We start from the raw sequence: 15,802 nt of genomic DNA, 5'->3' as shown, positions 1-15,802 counted from the left end.
TCCGAACTCAAAAAATCACCGTCCTTTGCACCCGGGGTTCTGGGATCTGTACCCCCACCGGCCTGGTCGGAAGGAACGAGCAGAACGAACAGAGCGAACCAGTGTTGCGATTGCCACTGCCACAGTATCACTACACTGCTACGCTAAGAAAGATCCGGTCGCGCACGTGGCAGGTCATCCTTGACATAATTGAATTGATAGGTTGAACCGATTTGAACTTTGAATCCCGAATCACCACATCTTTATCGATAAAGCTTTAAATGGCGGGATCTCGGAGTCACAAAGTGGGGATCAAAGCTTTGCCCATTTCCATCCGTTAAAGTTCATGCTGCTGAGGGCGTCCGCCAGCGCATAGAGGGTGAAGCCAAACCTTGGAGCGGCTCGATACTCGTATCAGGCCAGTTGACAACGTCTGTAATATTGCCGCTATAGGTATCAACCAGGATGTTCATCTCGTTGAGATCGCTGTGCGTAAGGATCGCTGAATAGCATCCATCGAGGCGTTCGAGTCACCTAGTATATCCCTCTACCGCGATTACACATAGAGAAGTCATTCTCAATTAAGAGAAGAGATAAAGATGTAGTCTCAACGAACTTTACCAGGCTATGCACGGTTTCGAGCCGTTGATCGTGCGTAGGGGAGGCGTGCGCGGTAATATGGGTTTCTCCAGGAAGCCTGTTCATCTCGCATATTGCTGGCTGTGAGTCATTTAGGTTGCTGACCCACCCCAGCTCAGAACGGCTAGTGACGGCATCTTTGTGAATATCAACAGGCTGCGTCTCGCAGATAACTTCGTCGCATTGCTTCTTAGACGACAACGCTCGAGCCTATGAAAAGAATCTATCGACGGTGTTGTCGAGAGTGTGGATGACGTGCAGCATGGCTGGGTGGTGGCGCTGAGGCAAGATTACGGGATGAAGAATTTTGTCGACATGGAGCAGGCCGAGGAACACGTGCAGAGGAAAGTGATACAAGGAATTGTCCTGACACTGCCACCCAACAGACCTCCGTGTGAAAGGTCCTCATTGGACTCATCTATGCCGTCTTTAGACTGGCTTCATTGCGCCACAAGAATAATTCGATTGGTGTCCTAATGATGAATAATGGAAAGGCCAGAGTCACCGACGTTGAACCAGATGTTGTGATCCTCAATACAGCGCGATTTGTAGGTACTGTATCAGATAGCACCGATGCATTTATATTTTTATAATCTAATGCTATATTAGGTTCCCTTGAATACTGACATTCTCACACTCGCTCAGCCATTAATGGTGTTGTTTCTTCGGGGGCAATCTCCTCAGCAGTATCTCCTACCCTAAATTTCCGCGAAGTCCAAAACAACACCGCCTGGACAATGGCGAAAATCAAGTTGTCTACAGCAGCCCAGCCAACAAGCTGATACCACGCACTGATAGGAACTCGGACTTCCGATCCTATCGTAAAACGCACTGGCCAGACGCAAGCCACCACCGCGAATACGACCGCCTGCACTAATAAGCCCATGACGCTCAATGCCCCAGGCTCTCTGCGTGACAAGATCTCATGTCGCTGGGGAAACACGGCAATTACAGCAAGAGCAGTGATTATAGGGTTGATATAAATGGTGTGTATGCCGAAGAATACGGCGGAGAGAAGCTGTCGATAACCGTACGTTCCGTCAGATTCCAAGGTAGACTCGAGTATGACCGGAGCGACTGATATAAGAAAGAAGGCAACGTAAGTAGCGACAATGCAGTATTTCAGGCTGGGCTTCGAAGATGGGAAGTAGAGGTACATCCCGAAGCTAAGAAAATACATTAGCAGGCGTAATGGTAGCACTTAGACAAGATCGTGTAACGTTTCGGACTCAATTGGGGGTGAGTGTGGTTACACCTACAGTACTAGATGGCAAAAGAAAACCACGGAAAATTGAGCCAGGTTAAGCCAGTCAAGAACCGTTGGGGGTGTCTTCACGATGAGGTCCATTATATCGGTATTGTCTACCATATAATGCAGATCAATGGCGAACTGCTCCGTGGCAACGATGAGGTTGATTAGGACATAGAGAGGAGATATCCCATTATAGTCGCCACGAGACACTATACGATGGTACTGGGGAATGAAGGAGGCTAGACTCGCAAGAAGGAGAATACTATGGTGTTGTTAGTTATGCCTTGTTGCCTTTCTCAACATTCAAAGGGGAGGGCTCAGTGGAGACTTGTGATGAAAGGGGTACACACATTGAGATGATGATAATTAACACATCCATGGTAATTTTTTTAAAAAATATATATATTCTTGATTCTCTTACGATAGTTGAGATGTATCTAGAATATCAATGTCAAGAAGTTGAAATAACAACCTTGGAACTGCTTGGAGTTTTAACGTGATACCTACCTAACTGTTCGCATATCCAACGTCTTGTGGGATTGGCAGATGCCTGACAACCCCGCCTCCCTACTACCCTGTACTGTGCCTTAGAGAGACATGATCAGGATATATTTTCGAGCGCCCAACATACGCTCTCTTCCATATTTATAGAAACGATTCTGCTGATCTCTCGTTTTCTCTCCTTTCTATTCCTTGGGATTGTGGTTTTGTGCTACTGCGGAAAAAATTGCCAAGACATGAAATTGACTCCAGATGGGCGCTCACACCTGAGAACCTAACAAACAATGGCATTAAAACATAAGTTCTAGGTCCTTTAAAATCAACCTAGGATATTATAGGTAGGTAGACTATCGCCCTCATAGGTCACCAAAGTCGAGATGTGGTGAAACTTATTGGGATATGGTAGCCCCTCAATCGTTCGCATCGGTCCCTGCGTCTGGGGTAGGAGAATGATGCTATTTCGGAACGCCACCGATGTCATCGCGATTATTATCTCAATTCGAATATATTCAGACGCTATCGGCGAAATGATCATGCATGGTATATGTAAGATCTCCGGCACTCCGGCAACCTAGCTCTATGATGTTCCTGCATATCATATAACTATCTCGAGTCTCGCTCTAAATGTTTCCCCTTTATTGGACAGAATGGTTAAAATTCAACGAGAGATCGACGTTAAGGATATACGATTGATTCTCGGTCGTCGACCAAGCTATTTATCGGGCGTGTGTCGATAAATAGATGATATACATCACATCACGATGCCACGTTTGTTGGGTGAGGTCGATTCTATCCCGGTTTTATATACAGGCCGCTTCTACTTTCTATTGAAATAAAGGTATACAATCATCTAATAATGTCCTAGGTGAAGTTAGCCGACATAAATATTGATGGATAGCTTTATCCGCGACTTGAATACTTCTTCGCGACTATCCCCTGACGTCCGACAGGATCAACAACACTTGAAGGATGATACAACTGACTAGATAGATAATATAAGTGGTTATATGAATGAGAAGAATGTATAGCGGTCTATAAGGAGATAAACTCTGCGATCATACTGGGTGAAAGAGTGTCCCTTGTTTCTTCGAGTGCCCCGGGGGCTATTGCTCAGGTGTAAGTTCTTCTGCCAATTAACTAACGAACTAAACATCACATCATGATACTAGAAACTTTGAGGTACAGCTTCCTCTTGCGAAACGACGAAGATAATGATGAAGTCAAACAGCATGATAAAAAGGGGGTGAATATTGGTAAGGTTGAACTCTCGAGGTTCACATAGGTAGGAACATTACCAATAACCCTCATGGATATTAGCCTGGCGTTAATTTACTGAGGGGGCTGCGATGGGTCTCGAATACATCTATACTCACTCGGAGATCTCCTAATTAGTGATAGGTCTATACACACCGCCTACCTAGATAAATATCTAGGTAGACACTGATAGTTAGCAGGTTTCATGTGATTCTGTCCCTAACTATAGGTCATACTGTCGAGCTACTATCACTATGCCAATCCTTTTCATTACTCTGTGACGATAGGCTGGATTATGATCCCATGAATATTAGGCGGAAATAATCAGCGGGGTTGGCATTTGTGGTGTTGTTTAGACTATGTGGAAAATTGTGAGAATCACATAGGGCTACTTTATGTAGTTGACTAATAAATACCTAGTAGGTAGGTAGTTACTAGGGATTGTCGGCATTTAGCAACGGATGCATACCTAAAAGGCAAGCAAGTAGCTATGTGAATATCTCCTAGGGCTATAGGGAATCATTAGTCGACTGTGCCTCTACGTACCTGTAAGAGAAACATGAGGAATCTTGATTTTATAGTTGATTTTTCATCTTTTCCATGCTCTCCTATCAGGCGCCGTCTGATATTTCCTCATACTACCTAGTAATGGAGGTCTACAACACTCTTAGGTAAGTCGCAGATTGGAGGTTATCACATGTATCGCCACTAGAGAGACATGATGTCCACTTCAATACAGCCTAAGTTGTAGATATCATTGGAGGACACGCAATCTTCGGAATATGAGGATATTCTCTCAAACTAAACGATATCCGTTTTAAGACTCACCTATCATAATCTCTTAGTTTTTTAACTCAGGGGCTTCAATGCACAGTGTGATGATGAAACCCCACTGTAAAAAAAGATTAAGTAATAAATGTGGCTTTATGTGGATCCTAAGTTCGGCCGAGTCCGTGAGCCACGATTTTCACAATTTCTTCAGCTTTATCCACGTTTCTTTCTTCGGCCATTAGGAGCGCGTCGAAGCCAAGATATTGCTTTCCAAATGGGTACCATATGGTTTTTATCTTCTAAGGTTTTGTGAATATTTTTGTTCTCACAACGATTGAATATTGGCATAATCAACTCCAGGCGATGGCGAGCCTTAATCACACCAGCTGAGCCCTAGTGCTAGTCAACTCCGCGATTCTAGATCATGACATGACTCGCGAGACCCGCCAGCCTCATTGTAATGTAGTTCTTCAGGCTGTACCAATCTCAATGCCTGGGCTAATTACCTAGTTACCTATGCAGGTACCGAGTCGCAGACGGACATATGCCCGATTCGATGCCGGTAATTATGGTGGATGGACGTAGGCAACGTCATCCCGACACAGTGAACAAATTGGGAGTTTGTGTCCCTGATTATACAGATTAATATTTTCAAAGGATTGTCATGCCCCGTTGCCGTCGGCCTATGAATTGGCCGGGTATGTCATTCCGCCGGCACTAGGAAAGGGACCTTTTGAACATACGTGGGGTTGGGCGCTATGGATTAGTGAACTGAGAGCCAGGCACTCAAACGTCTTTAGTACCGCACCAGAATATGTGCGTCCCTGAGCGTAGATTAGGGGTATGAAACTTCATCGTAGGGCTGTGGCGTCGCAGCCCAGGAGAAGATGTTCGTTATATGATCTCGTGAGTTCGGCTACCGTTGAATACTGAATAGGTGCCTTTTTGAAGAGAACTAACTGGTTCATAGCGCATGTCGTTGTCAACGGCGATGATCTTTTCCTCTTCACCAGTTTTTCTCCATTAAACAAACTCGATTTAAGCGAGCGTCGAGTGGTCCGATAAAATTGTGGTCCTAAGTCCTAGATCTAATCGATCTTTGCCTAGTCACTTTCATCTGACCTATGAGAATTATAGTATTCTATAGGTGTGGTTCCAATAGTTCGGACCCTAGTGCCGACCAATTGCAAGCCCTGGTCACCCGCCGCACTCGTGCCTTAAGGCTGATTCTAGGCTGAGGACTATACTTGTTCCTGATACTAGCCGACTCCCTAATCCTGATAGTACCCCTTGGTCTTTGTGCAAGCCGCATAATCACACTGATTCGACGAGGGTTTAGCGGCTTACCATCATGGGCTTCCTCGGCGCGCAGGTCCCATTTCGGACAATACAATCTCAGTCACTGGAAACTGGGAAATTACCAAGTAGGCAAGCGATGAGAAGAGTACGCAAACGCCTTCTATCAAGTATTAGTCAAACAATGTACAAGGCCACTGTCCTAGTTTTGGATCGACCCTATAGTAATCGTCCCCTAGCTGGGGTGGGTGTGGCTAGGGGATGTTTAGGCCCCTATAGAGCAAACAAGTGTTTTTTATCTCATAGTCGAGACGCTCTCTTTCCTTCTTTCGTCTCTTCTTTCTTCTCATCACCATCTGTCCATTCGACAAGAAACGGCATAATAGCCAGCCGTAGCAAACATTTTGTTTGCGTCCTTTCGTTGAGTAGTTCGGCAACCACATTCATTACGGCCTCGGCCACTTACGATCTTTACGAATAATACAATCCCTTAATCAACCCTCAAGATGGTGAAGAATTCAGTCTTAATGGCCGCGCTTTCAGCGTCGTCTGCCATTGCACTTTCTGCTACCACTTACACGCCAGACTACAAACTCAATGCCTACTGGGTATGATACCTCACTGCTAATGAAGACTCTCCATCTCATAAATAACTCGTAGGGACAATCCGGACCTTGGACCGACTTCCTCGGCGACCACTGCGAATCTGATAGCGTTGACTTCGTCACACTCGCTTTCGTAAACGTCTCACCCGAAAATGGAAACGGCACTAACTACCCAGGCACCAACTTCGCCTCTCACTGTGCGGCAGAGGTCTACGTGAATAATGATCGAACGTCCTCACTTCTCAGCTCGTGCTCTTATATCAAGGATGATATCAAGACATGCCAGCGTCTTGGTAAGAAGGTGTTATTATCAGTCGGAGGTGTATTTTCTGAGACGAGCAACTATACGGTCTCCTCCGTCCAGAATGGTATTGACTTCGCGGACTTCCTCTACGAGGCCTTTGGCCCCTTCAAGGAGGGATACACCGGTCCACGACCCTTTGACACGAGCTCCACGGACCACACCACCATTGATGGTTTTGACTTTGATATTGAGTACAAATTTGGTAAGAATTGTTCATTTCTCTAAAGAAATTAAGCACAGTGCTCGCTTACCTTACTCGTACTTTACAACTTACTAACTCAAGTATAGATGACCAAGAGCCATACGTTCACATGGTGAACCACCTTCGCGAACTCATCACTAACGATAGCGAGGATATAATCCTCTCAGCTGCCCCTCAATGCCCGCAGACTTCCAAGTACTTCCAGATGGAGACCATCCTTCAGGAGGCCAAATTTGACAAGATCTGGATCCAGTTTTACAACAACCCATCCTGCGAGGCAACTACCACGGGGTTCAACTATGATGATTGGGAGACCTTCATCAATGGCGGAGTCAACGACGATGCCGAACTTTTCATCGGTCTTCCCGGAAGCCTTGAAGCTGTTGGTGTTTTAGGCACTGGTTACATTACCCCTGACGCGGCCAAGGAACTTATCTGCACGTATAAAAATAAGGAGCATTTTGGCGGTGCTATGTTATGGGATGCTTACTACGCCTCCGAGAACACCGACATAGAGAATATATCATACCTCGAAACCGTTGCCGAGGCTTTGAAATGCGGTGGCTGTTCTGCTGACGTTTGCGCTCCTCCGCCGACATCATCCAGCTCGACTATTAGCGCCACATCTACCTCTAGCATTTCCTCTAGCACCACATCTTCATCTAGCTCTGCCACGATCACTAGCAGCAGCACCAGCTCTTCCGCATCCACCAGTTCCTCCGCATCCTCCAGCAGCAGCACTGCTTCCAGCTCTGCTACTACTGCAAGCAGCACCGAAAGCACTGTCTCTAGCTCAAGCACCGTGAGCACTACGGCTACTTCTAGCTCTGTCTCAACTACCAGCAGCGCTTCTATCTCGAGTAGCACCTCCGCTTCTAGCTCTGCTGCCACCACGAGCAGTGATTCGACTTCCAGCTCCTCTTCAAGTACCGAGAGCGCCTCTTCGTCCTCTAGCAGCACCGCCTCAAGCTCTGTTTCTACGACCAGCAGCTCTTCCTCCACTGGCACCGAGTATACTTCAAGCTCTACCTCGAGCACGGCTAGCAGTGTTTCTACTTCAAGCATTGCAACTACGACAAGCAGTGCCTCAACCTCAAGCTCTGTTGATTCTTCAAGCAGCCTGTCCTCGACTACATCTTCTTTCGTTGCTACTTCCAGCACTGCTTCCGCCAGTGTCTCCAGCAGTGTCTCCAGCTCAAGCGTTTCTGCTACCACAAGCTCGGCATCCTCAAGCTCTGCTAGCTCGTCAAGCAGCTCGTCTTCCGCTTCGTCTTCCGCCGCTACTTCCAGTAGCTCCTCGGATAGCAGCTCATCCAGTTCTTACACTGCCACATCCAGCTCTAGCGTTTCAGCAAGTGCAACAGAGTCCTCTTCCAGCTCGCTGATCACAAGCAGCAGCACTGTTTCGTCCGCTAGCACCACCTCCAGTGCCTCGTACAGCGCCTCGACTACCTCTTCTGATGACGATGATGACTGCACTACTGACGAGAGCTCAAGCTCATTTACTGAGTCGGCCACTCTCAGTGTCTCGGCAACTACCACCGGATCGCAGAGTGTTTCTCAAACTCTCTCATCCAGCAGCTTTGCCACGGCGACAGCTTCTTCCAGCATTCTGTCTTACACTAACAGCAGCTCCACTGCCATTCCCACGTCTAGTGGATACGCAACCGCGACGACTGCCTCCAGTGCTTCTCTGACAAGCACCACCTCCTCTGCTGTACAGTACACGACCAGCACCATCAAGACCACTACCGTCTACACCGTGACGTCTTGCGCCCCTACCGTAACCAACTGCCCGGCTAAAGGATCCGTCGTCACCGAAACGGTCGATCTATACACGACCGTATGCCCTGTTACCGCGACTCAGAAGCCGACCACTGCCTTTACCTCGGCCCCCACCACGATCCCGACCACCGTCCCCTTGTCTACCAGCACTGTCTACAGCACCGTCGTTGCCACCATCACCAAGTGCCCGGCATACGTAGAGAACTGCCCCGCCAAGGTTACCACCCAGACTATCTCAGTCTCCACCGTCCTCGTCCCTATCACGACCAAGGCCTCAGAGACCAAGCCTACCACTACTACCGCAGCTCCATCTGCTGCCAAATACCCCGTCGGCAGCGCGCCCGAATCCTCGTCCTCAAAGCCCTTCCAGGCAGCCGGCGTTCCTAGCAACTACCCGGTCGCTGGATCCGGAAGCAGCCCCAGCGCTAGCTCAGCTGTTGTCCCTGCCTCCTCAAGCAGCTCGTTCGCTACCAGCACCTTAGCTATCGCCGTGTACCCCACGGGCAAGGCCAGCAACAGCACCCTCCCCGCGTACAGCGCCAGCGCCGCTACCGGATACCCGATTGTCCCGACGACAACGAGCTCGAAGGTCGGATACACGGCTGCGACTGTGTACCCTACTGCGTCGGCAGTGGTCACGGCCGGATCGGCGAAGACTGCTTCGTTGAGTCTGGGCTTGTTGGCTGTTGTTGCGTTTATGTTGTAAACGGGAAGGATATAGGAGTGGAGAGTTCGTGGGGTGGAATAGATATGGAGGTATATATCTATATGTAAATGCCTAAATCAGAGGTATATATTTATTAGAAGAATATACTGAATGGAAGTTGATATATCAAAACGCAAAATACCGCGTACCTTGTATGAGCATTGTACATGTGAGATCCATGGATGTGCTGTGAGATTCAAGATTTTTGTATTATGGCTGAGGTACAAGATGCATATTCTTTTTCGCTATCCGTGTACTAGGTACGAAGGTACATAGTAGGTACATCGTTCGTTCGTTCCGTTGTATTCAAGGTTTTTAGCATGACATCATCGAACGCGACAATAAGCTTCTCGATCTTTCCGACGCGGGGTTTTAGGGCTGGGAAGGCACTGGCCATTTCGTGCCTCTTTCAGTGCCTCTTGCCTGGCAGTTGCCTAGGGAAGCTCCTACCGCCCTGAGCGTCTGGGAGAGTTTATAAATACCTGGCCCCCCGCCCAAATTTTCAATTTCTTTTTCTTCCTTTCTTCTTCATACTTACCTTGTTCCGCGCACCCCGGCTCAAGAATCGGGGTTCGCAAGGGGAGAGACCTGCATTGCACAGCGCGGAGTCGACCCTCTTCTATTATCCCTCGTGGATCGTAGGGAGCGCAATTTTTGATGTCATTTCATTTTCGTTTTGAGCGGTGCCTTGATGCATCGCCTTGAGGAAGATGTTGGAATATGTGCTATTGACTGGGACGCGCAACTTTCACGATACCTAGACCTACGTACAGACCTATGCTCACTGCCCACCCACACAGACAGCTGCCGTTCGGCCATCAAAAGCGGACTGACGCCTAATTAATTGTTTTCATTTAATTGCTACTCACAGCAAAGTTACGTCTCAAAATTATAGATCTAATCACTGAATCGCTGTCAATCGTGGAAGAAAATCACTTGGAAAAAATATTATCACCTTCTAGACCGCAAGTGTCACAGGAAGCAAAAGTTAAATGCATCAGCCGCGAATCGAACGCGGGGCCCATCGATGGCAACGATGGATTTTACCACTAAACCACTGATGCTTCAGTCCACTCCTTCGGAGTATTACTGCTATTGGATACTGGAGTATCGCCCTAAAGATTACTATATGCGCACAGAAAGCTGCGGAGACCCCTCACAATCATTGATGCTAATCGCATGAAGCTAACCAATAGAAATCAAGTATTATCATTGTCTACAAGCGAGCTTTTAGGCGTGTTATTCCCTACAGGATAAATTTCGCTTCATTGCAGGTGCCCTTTACATTTTAACACCCTCTTCGCTACTCCTAGCCCACCTGATACCTCTCTCCTTGCCAATCATCACATCGGTAACGCCCTTAATCTCGTTCTCGCACCAGAGATTGTCCGAGGCACTCGCAAGCGCGAACCCGTACTTGGATAGGTACTCCGGGTCCACAGTCCCTACCGCCACCGCGACTTCGTCCAGCGACTCGTCCCGCCAGTACAGAAAGCCCCCGCAGTTAGCGCAGAATGCGCGCTGGAAACCCGGCGTCGCGGAGAACTTTTTCAGCGTTGTCGTGGGCGTTAGGAATGTGAATCCGCTTAGCGGGGTAGTGTGCGCTACGAGGAATAGGGTTCCTGTGTTGCGCCGGCATTGCGTGCATTGACAACTTGAGCTCTGGGTTTCGTTAGTTGAGGCCGTTTATTGAAAGAGGTGTTTATATTGTTCAAGATAATATCGTACGTACTTGTTTCAAAAAGTCGTGGTCGTCGGGGAAGTCGACCTTGTATCGCAGAGCACCGCAAAGACAGCCCCCTGTAATGGACTTCGGTTTCGGGAAATTGTCAGGTGTTGGTCTGGACATCTTGCTTGGGTCAATATTGAAGACTGCAATGAACGAACACTAATTCCGATTCAAATTTCTTCCATTGATTAGCATTGGTGATTGTATTTCATCTTTATAAATCAGCTCTTGGAGTAAAAGAGAAGCCTCTTAAACAAACCCCCGCTTGTCAAACGCGCCTTGCGGTGCGATATGCCCTCCAAAATGACGTATATTCTCAAACCCCAAGCTTATATCAATTGCTTAGAATACGGACGAGCCAATAGATTATTCCTACTAAGTTCTCTTGGCTGTTATATGTACCTGGTTCTACTCATTTGATAGGTAGGTAGATAAGTCTTCATCTACCTATTTGAGGCTGCGATCATGATATATTCGACAGCATGCTGATGGCTTATCTCGCCGTTGACTAATGATGTTACATTATAATGAATTATACTTCTGTCGCTAATACAGATCAAAGGTTTTATGTTTATTCCTCCCCCCACATATCATACTGGGGGATACCAGATAACGACAACAGGAACGCAAAACTGACCTCCTGGACACCATGAACGGCGATATCGCTCCTCTAACCTTGGCCTCGCTGCTAGACTATCCGAAAATAACGTAGAAACGCCGAAAAATTCGAGATAGAATCATGAAGCTACAGATAAGGTACCTACTGGCTAGGTAGGTAGTCTTGGCCCTTTAAGCCGGACCCTCGTCAGTCTCCACCTTCATGTCGCTTTACTACAATCAGAGTTAGTAGTTGTGTTTGGAGAACTTGAAGCCAGAATAGGCAATTTAATGACCAGTAGACCAATCGGAAATCTTCGCAGATAACAGGGGTAGCTAGCTAATATCTCGTCGTGATCGAGTAACGATTCTATATATTTACCATTATCATAGAATCAATGAACTTCAGTACGCTCCCTCGCGTAGCGACCAAATCGGGCTCTCGACTAAAACAACAGGATCGCGTCCCGTCAAAACCGGTATACCAGCTTCGAGCGTAAATTCGAGGACGGGCTCTCGGCCATTCTCCTCCATACGCCATATCGCCAACCCGATCCAGTTCTCTCCATTATAGTTTAAGATACCCTCAGGGACGGGGAAGTTTGTTTGCGGTCCGATATGACCTACGAACTTGCCGAATTGCCACCCGTTTACGTATAGTTGGATGCGCGCAGCCCCGCCGTCGACGTTGCGGAAGGAAAAGGAGAGCGGGATGTCGTAAGTATCGGAGGGTAGGTCGAGTGAAAGCGGGGCCATGTAGTATGATATGCCCGGCTTGCCTGGCGGGGAAAACGGCGAGCCAGAGGTAAAGTTCTGGGTAGGAGGTCGAGGCTGGTGGTAACCCTGTCTTTCGATGTACAGCCCCCCTTCGTTCAGAGGACCCCGCACCTGATCGACGTAGTCTTCACCCCCAAAGTTTCCGGTGATTTTCCAGGTTATGGGGGTGGAGTCAATTAAAGAACTCGTGAGGCGATAGTTGAGGATCCCGCGAGGCGCTTTGCCAGTGTCGATGCCCGGCACGTAGTTACCGTCTAATCCCATATGGTCGATGACAATCGTGAAGGTATATGATTCTCCTTGGGTAAGATCCGGCAACTCGTAGGTAGTGTCGTAGTTCGAATTCCTGGCGCTTCCGACCCAAGATCCTAGAAAGATGCCATTGAGCCAGATCGAGTGGCCGTACGCAGTGCCCCCTTGAGTCTTGATCTTGAAGGATTTTTCGGTGCCCTTGGCGGTGAAGTGACCCCTAAATAGTAAAATTCCAGCATGAAACCCGTAATCACCGGCAAAGAGTGAGGTCGGTGTTTGTAGAATTTGATATGAATTGTTCGTAGACTGGTGATCGCAGATCACCCATGTGGAGTCATCGTAGTTCGTTTGAATTTCGGGAAGCGAGTCGACATAGATCCACGGTAATTCGGATAAGAGAGGTATGTTAAGTAATGGGGCCGAATACGGGATGGTAGCTACTATTCGTTCATCCTGGTTTTCGAAATCTACCTTCTTCCCATTTATAATTAACGTCGTCGTATTCTGCGGGGCTCCGATGACTTCGAAAATCGTCGACCTGTTGAAGTCTGCGGAGACGGACAGCGCTCCATTCTCAAGAGAAGCAGATCTAACAAGATAAGGCCCATTGATTATCAGCGATAAAGATTTACTGATTTCCGGTATCCAATACTTGTAAGCAGAATTCCGATCTAAGGACCCATTAGCTCTCAGAATCAAGAGGGGGTATTGTTATTCACCTAAAATGTAAATATGAAAGCGGTCAATCTGAACGACCCTCCTTGTTGGGGAAGTGGCCCAAGCTAGAGTGACGAGCCCTTCAGTCCTGTTTATTTTAATAGAGTCGTCCGACACAACTAGAGAACCACCAGTAGTTTTTACTGCAAGCTCGTTTATTTCGGTTGGCCCACTATATACAAGGAGCACTGTCGCGTTTTGAAACCTTTGGTGGGTTAAAATCTCAGCAGTCGAGTATAAAAGCTTGATTCCTTGTACATCGTAGTCAGTGACTATAATTTTCGAGTCCCTGCCGTGAAGGGTAAACTTGTCAAATAATGTTGGAATAGATATATCGCCCTCTGATGTAGGTAACTTCATCGTGTAGCTATCCGAAGTAGTGCTGGAATAATCGCTATGCCGGACGACAAAGAATGATCCGCTGCCTAGCGTACTGTTACCAGCAAGTCTTGTCACAGTAATTGCTGCATTGGTCGCATATGTCCAAACCAGAGCAGCCCCTGGCTGAGCTGTCAAATAGTCCGGTGATACTTTCAGCCATTCAGCTTCAAGCTTTAATTCCGAATACTTTTCTCTTACGATTGTCCGGTCTTCGGATATAGCCTGAAGGTAAATTAGTCTTCCGTCCGTAACCGAAATGGCTTGAGATACTCGCTGCTCCATAGTCATATGACGTATAACCACCCGGATGTCCGATGTTGCCCCAATTTGTACCACCGTAAATCTGGTACAGGTCAGCTGAAGAGTCGAGAATGAGGCGTTTATCACTAACCATATAGATATTATGGATAGCTACACCTGCAGCAAAGTTATTCTTGAAGAAAACTCGTTCGAATTCGTGGTTAATGAACGTAGCACAGTTATTAAACCCCGGGCCACCCCATGGATCGTATGCGCCACCTTGGAACTAGCAGCACTTGATGTCAATACCATACATTCACTGCCAATATTTATAGGTACTTTTAGCTCACTTCGACTAACGAGAAAGGGGTTAAGGGGCTCTGTAATTCGTGGATTTGATGGTAAGTTCCTGATAAAGCCAGGAGTGGCCAAGTAGAAGGATTCGCCTATTTCGATAAGCATCCGAGTGGAAGAGGATGTGATCAAACTAACACAATCGAACATGACTGGGTAAGCATCATGTCCCTATTCCCCGTTAGACCAGTACACAATTATGCTCGATTCGACTCACGTAGATTTCGACCTCACCTAACCCCGTACCAGGAGCATTGCGGCCAAGCGCGACAGCGTCGTTGCTGATAAGGGGTACAACAACGCCAGCGTTTTTCGCTTGGTCCTCGACATACTGCATGTAATTGCCGCTAGGGAAAGGGATAGAGACTCCGACTGTGTATTCGTTCTCAGGTTGGTATAATATAACAGGGCCGCCGTTGGTAATTTGTGCGCGAGCAATTATGGCACCAATTTGAGTTGCATAGCTACTCTAAATTAGCTAGATAAGTCTATTCATATTGGTAGTAAGGCAGACTTGTCCGTTGCTGCTAAATAACCCTCATCTGGAGTCCTAAGATGCCCCTTAATACGTTGAAGCCAACCGGGGAATCCACCAAAACTAACTTCGGCATTAATGTAGGGGCCAGGTCGCTTTCGAGGTTTAGTAGGTAAGTTATCTCAAGTAATTGGGGGGTGGCTTACTGCGATAAGATAGACGCCAGCCTTAGTTGCAGCTTTGAAGAATTCTTCGTAGGCAAACACACCTTCGGCTGAAAAGTTGCCTGGTTTTCCTTCCAATAAAGCCCAGTTGCTATAGAAAGAGACACAATTGAACCCCATCGCCTTAACTTTCTGAAAAATATCAAGCCATAATGAGGGGACAGGTAATCTCCAGGGGTGAAATTCACCACTCATAATCATAACTCTTTCCCCTTTTATATATAAGGAGTGTTCATCCCAAGTAACAATATCTTGTAATGGTTTTTCATCACTCCCAACGCTTGTCTCGGGTACTGCTCCTATGAACCAGTCATAATTCCGAAATGTGTAGAATGCAAGGACTAAAAGGATAAAAGGTCGTATGAAATTGGCTGGATTTGCCAACACTGCAAGTGGCTCTTGTGCGGAACGAAGGACCCCCATATTGACGAATAGAAGTTGTAAATAGTACCTGACACTTTTAAGAACGGAATCGGAAGAGTCGACTTGACGACACAAACGTATTGTGTTTACAAAATTCAAACAATTTGAATGAAAAGCATACGCTAGATACCTAGGTACCTACGCATAACATACTAGGTAGGTAATTACTACTAAGTACAATCGCGATGAAGTTCCAAGATTTCCTTGTGGCTAGCCCCCCAAATATGTACTTGGTAGGATTGAGGGAGGGTGGACTCCCCGCATTATGTCTCTCATGCGCGTTACAGAATACTATAGGTATATAGATAGGTACAGCATCGTTTCATTGACAGGTACAAA

General features: G+C 47.1%; 4 protein-coding genes and 1 non-coding gene across 5 annotated transcripts; 1 reads left to right on the top strand and 4 right to left on the bottom strand.

The window, feature by feature from the left end:
- Nucleotides 1–1,170: 1,170 nt before the first annotated feature.
- On the bottom strand, nucleotides 1,171–1,900 carry GGS22DRAFT_159449 (uncharacterized protein). The gene has a single exon (XM_047960791.1). The coding sequence runs from the start codon at nucleotides 1,796–1,798 to the stop codon at nucleotides 1,250–1,252; it is 549 nt and encodes a 182-aa protein (XP_047819787.1). The 5' UTR covers nucleotides 1,799–1,900; the 3' UTR covers nucleotides 1,171–1,249.
- Nucleotides 1,901–5,642: 3,742 nt separating this feature from the next.
- Nucleotides 5,643–9,453, top strand: GGS22DRAFT_159443 (glycoside hydrolase superfamily). The gene is made up of 3 exons (XM_047960790.1): nucleotides 5,643–6,300; nucleotides 6,353–6,803; nucleotides 6,890–9,453. The coding sequence occupies exons 1-3, from the start codon at nucleotides 6,199–6,201 to the stop codon at nucleotides 9,292–9,294; spliced, it is 2,958 nt and encodes a 985-aa protein (XP_047819786.1). The 5' UTR covers nucleotides 5,643–6,198; the 3' UTR covers nucleotides 9,295–9,453.
- An 834-nt stretch (nucleotides 9,454–10,287) lies between these two features.
- GGS22DRAFT_t48 lies at nucleotides 10,288–10,358 on the bottom strand. Its single transcript has one exon. It is a non-coding gene; the product is annotated as a tRNA-Gly (tRNA).
- Nucleotides 10,359–10,497: 139 nt separating this feature from the next.
- GGS22DRAFT_159441 (glutathione-dependent formaldehyde-activating GFA) lies at nucleotides 10,498–11,236 on the bottom strand. Its single transcript, XM_047960789.1, has 2 exons — nucleotides 11,027–11,236; nucleotides 10,498–10,956 (listed from the first exon to the last, which is right to left on the bottom strand). The coding sequence occupies exons 1-2, from the start codon at nucleotides 11,141–11,143 to the stop codon at nucleotides 10,576–10,578; spliced, it is 498 nt and encodes a 165-aa protein (XP_047819785.1). The 5' UTR covers nucleotides 11,144–11,236; the 3' UTR covers nucleotides 10,498–10,575.
- A 174-nt stretch (nucleotides 11,237–11,410) lies between these two features.
- Nucleotides 11,411–15,703, bottom strand: GGS22DRAFT_159430 (glycoside hydrolase family 35 protein). Its single transcript, XM_047960788.1, has 9 exons — nucleotides 15,023–15,703; nucleotides 14,856–14,971; nucleotides 14,559–14,805; nucleotides 14,480–14,512; nucleotides 14,338–14,433; nucleotides 14,139–14,273; nucleotides 14,022–14,090; nucleotides 13,369–13,969; nucleotides 11,411–13,320 (listed from the first exon to the last, which is right to left on the bottom strand). Exons 1-9 carry the CDS (start codon nucleotides 15,461–15,463, stop codon nucleotides 12,026–12,028), a joined length of 3,033 nt encoding a protein of 1,010 aa, XP_047819784.1. The 5' UTR covers nucleotides 15,464–15,703; the 3' UTR covers nucleotides 11,411–12,025.
- Between the last annotated feature and the right edge of the window lie 99 nt (nucleotides 15,704–15,802).

Source organism: Annulohypoxylon maeteangense (assembly GCF_022496945.1).
Source record: "Annulohypoxylon maeteangense strain CBS 123835 unplaced genomic scaffold GGS22scaffold_6, whole genome shotgun sequence".
In the NCBI taxonomy this organism is placed as follows: domain Eukaryota; kingdom Fungi; phylum Ascomycota; class Sordariomycetes; order Xylariales; family Hypoxylaceae; genus Annulohypoxylon; species Annulohypoxylon maeteangense.
Note: the sequence above shows the minus strand (reverse complement) of the source record. Positions and strands in the feature narration are given on the sequence as shown.

What these genes read in the sequence shown, in the direction of transcription:
- GGS22DRAFT_159443 (XM_047960790.1), top strand. Translation starts at nt 6,199, where the DNA reads ATGGTGAAGAATTCAGTCTTAATGGCCGCGCTTTCAGCGTCGTCTGCC. An exon ending in ACAAACTCAATGCCTACTGG is followed by an intron (nt 6,301 to 6,352) that starts GTATGATACCTC and finishes AATAACTCGTAG; the next exon opens with GGACAATCCGGACCTTGGAC. An exon ending in TGATATTGAGTACAAATTTG is followed by an intron (nt 6,804 to 6,889) that starts GTAAGAATTGTT and finishes ACTCAAGTATAG; the next exon opens with ATGACCAAGAGCCATACGTT.
- GGS22DRAFT_159441 (XM_047960789.1), bottom strand. Translation starts at nt 11,143, where the DNA reads ATGTCCAGACCAACACCTGACAATTTCCCGAAACCGAAGTCCATTACA. An exon ending in ACCACGACTTTTTGAAACAA is followed by an intron (nt 10,957 to 11,026) that starts GTACGTACGATA and finishes AACGAAACCCAG; the next exon opens with AGCTCAAGTTGTCAATGCAC.
- GGS22DRAFT_159430 (XM_047960788.1), bottom strand. Translation starts at nt 15,463, where the DNA reads ATGGGGGTCCTTCGTTCCGCACAAGAGCCACTTGCAGTGTTGGCAAAT. An exon ending in TAGGTGAGGTCGAAATCTAC is followed by an intron (nt 14,513 to 14,558) that starts GTGAGTCGAATC and finishes AACGGGGAATAG; the next exon opens with GGACATGATGCTTACCCAGT. An exon ending in CTTTCATATTTACATTTTAG is followed by an intron (nt 13,321 to 13,368) that starts GTGAATAACAAT and finishes ATGGGTCCTTAG; the next exon opens with ATCGGAATTCTGCTTACAAG.
- GGS22DRAFT_159449 (XM_047960791.1), bottom strand. Translation starts at nt 1,798, where the DNA reads ATGTATTTTCTTAGCTTCGGGATGTACCTCTACTTCCCATCTTCGAAG.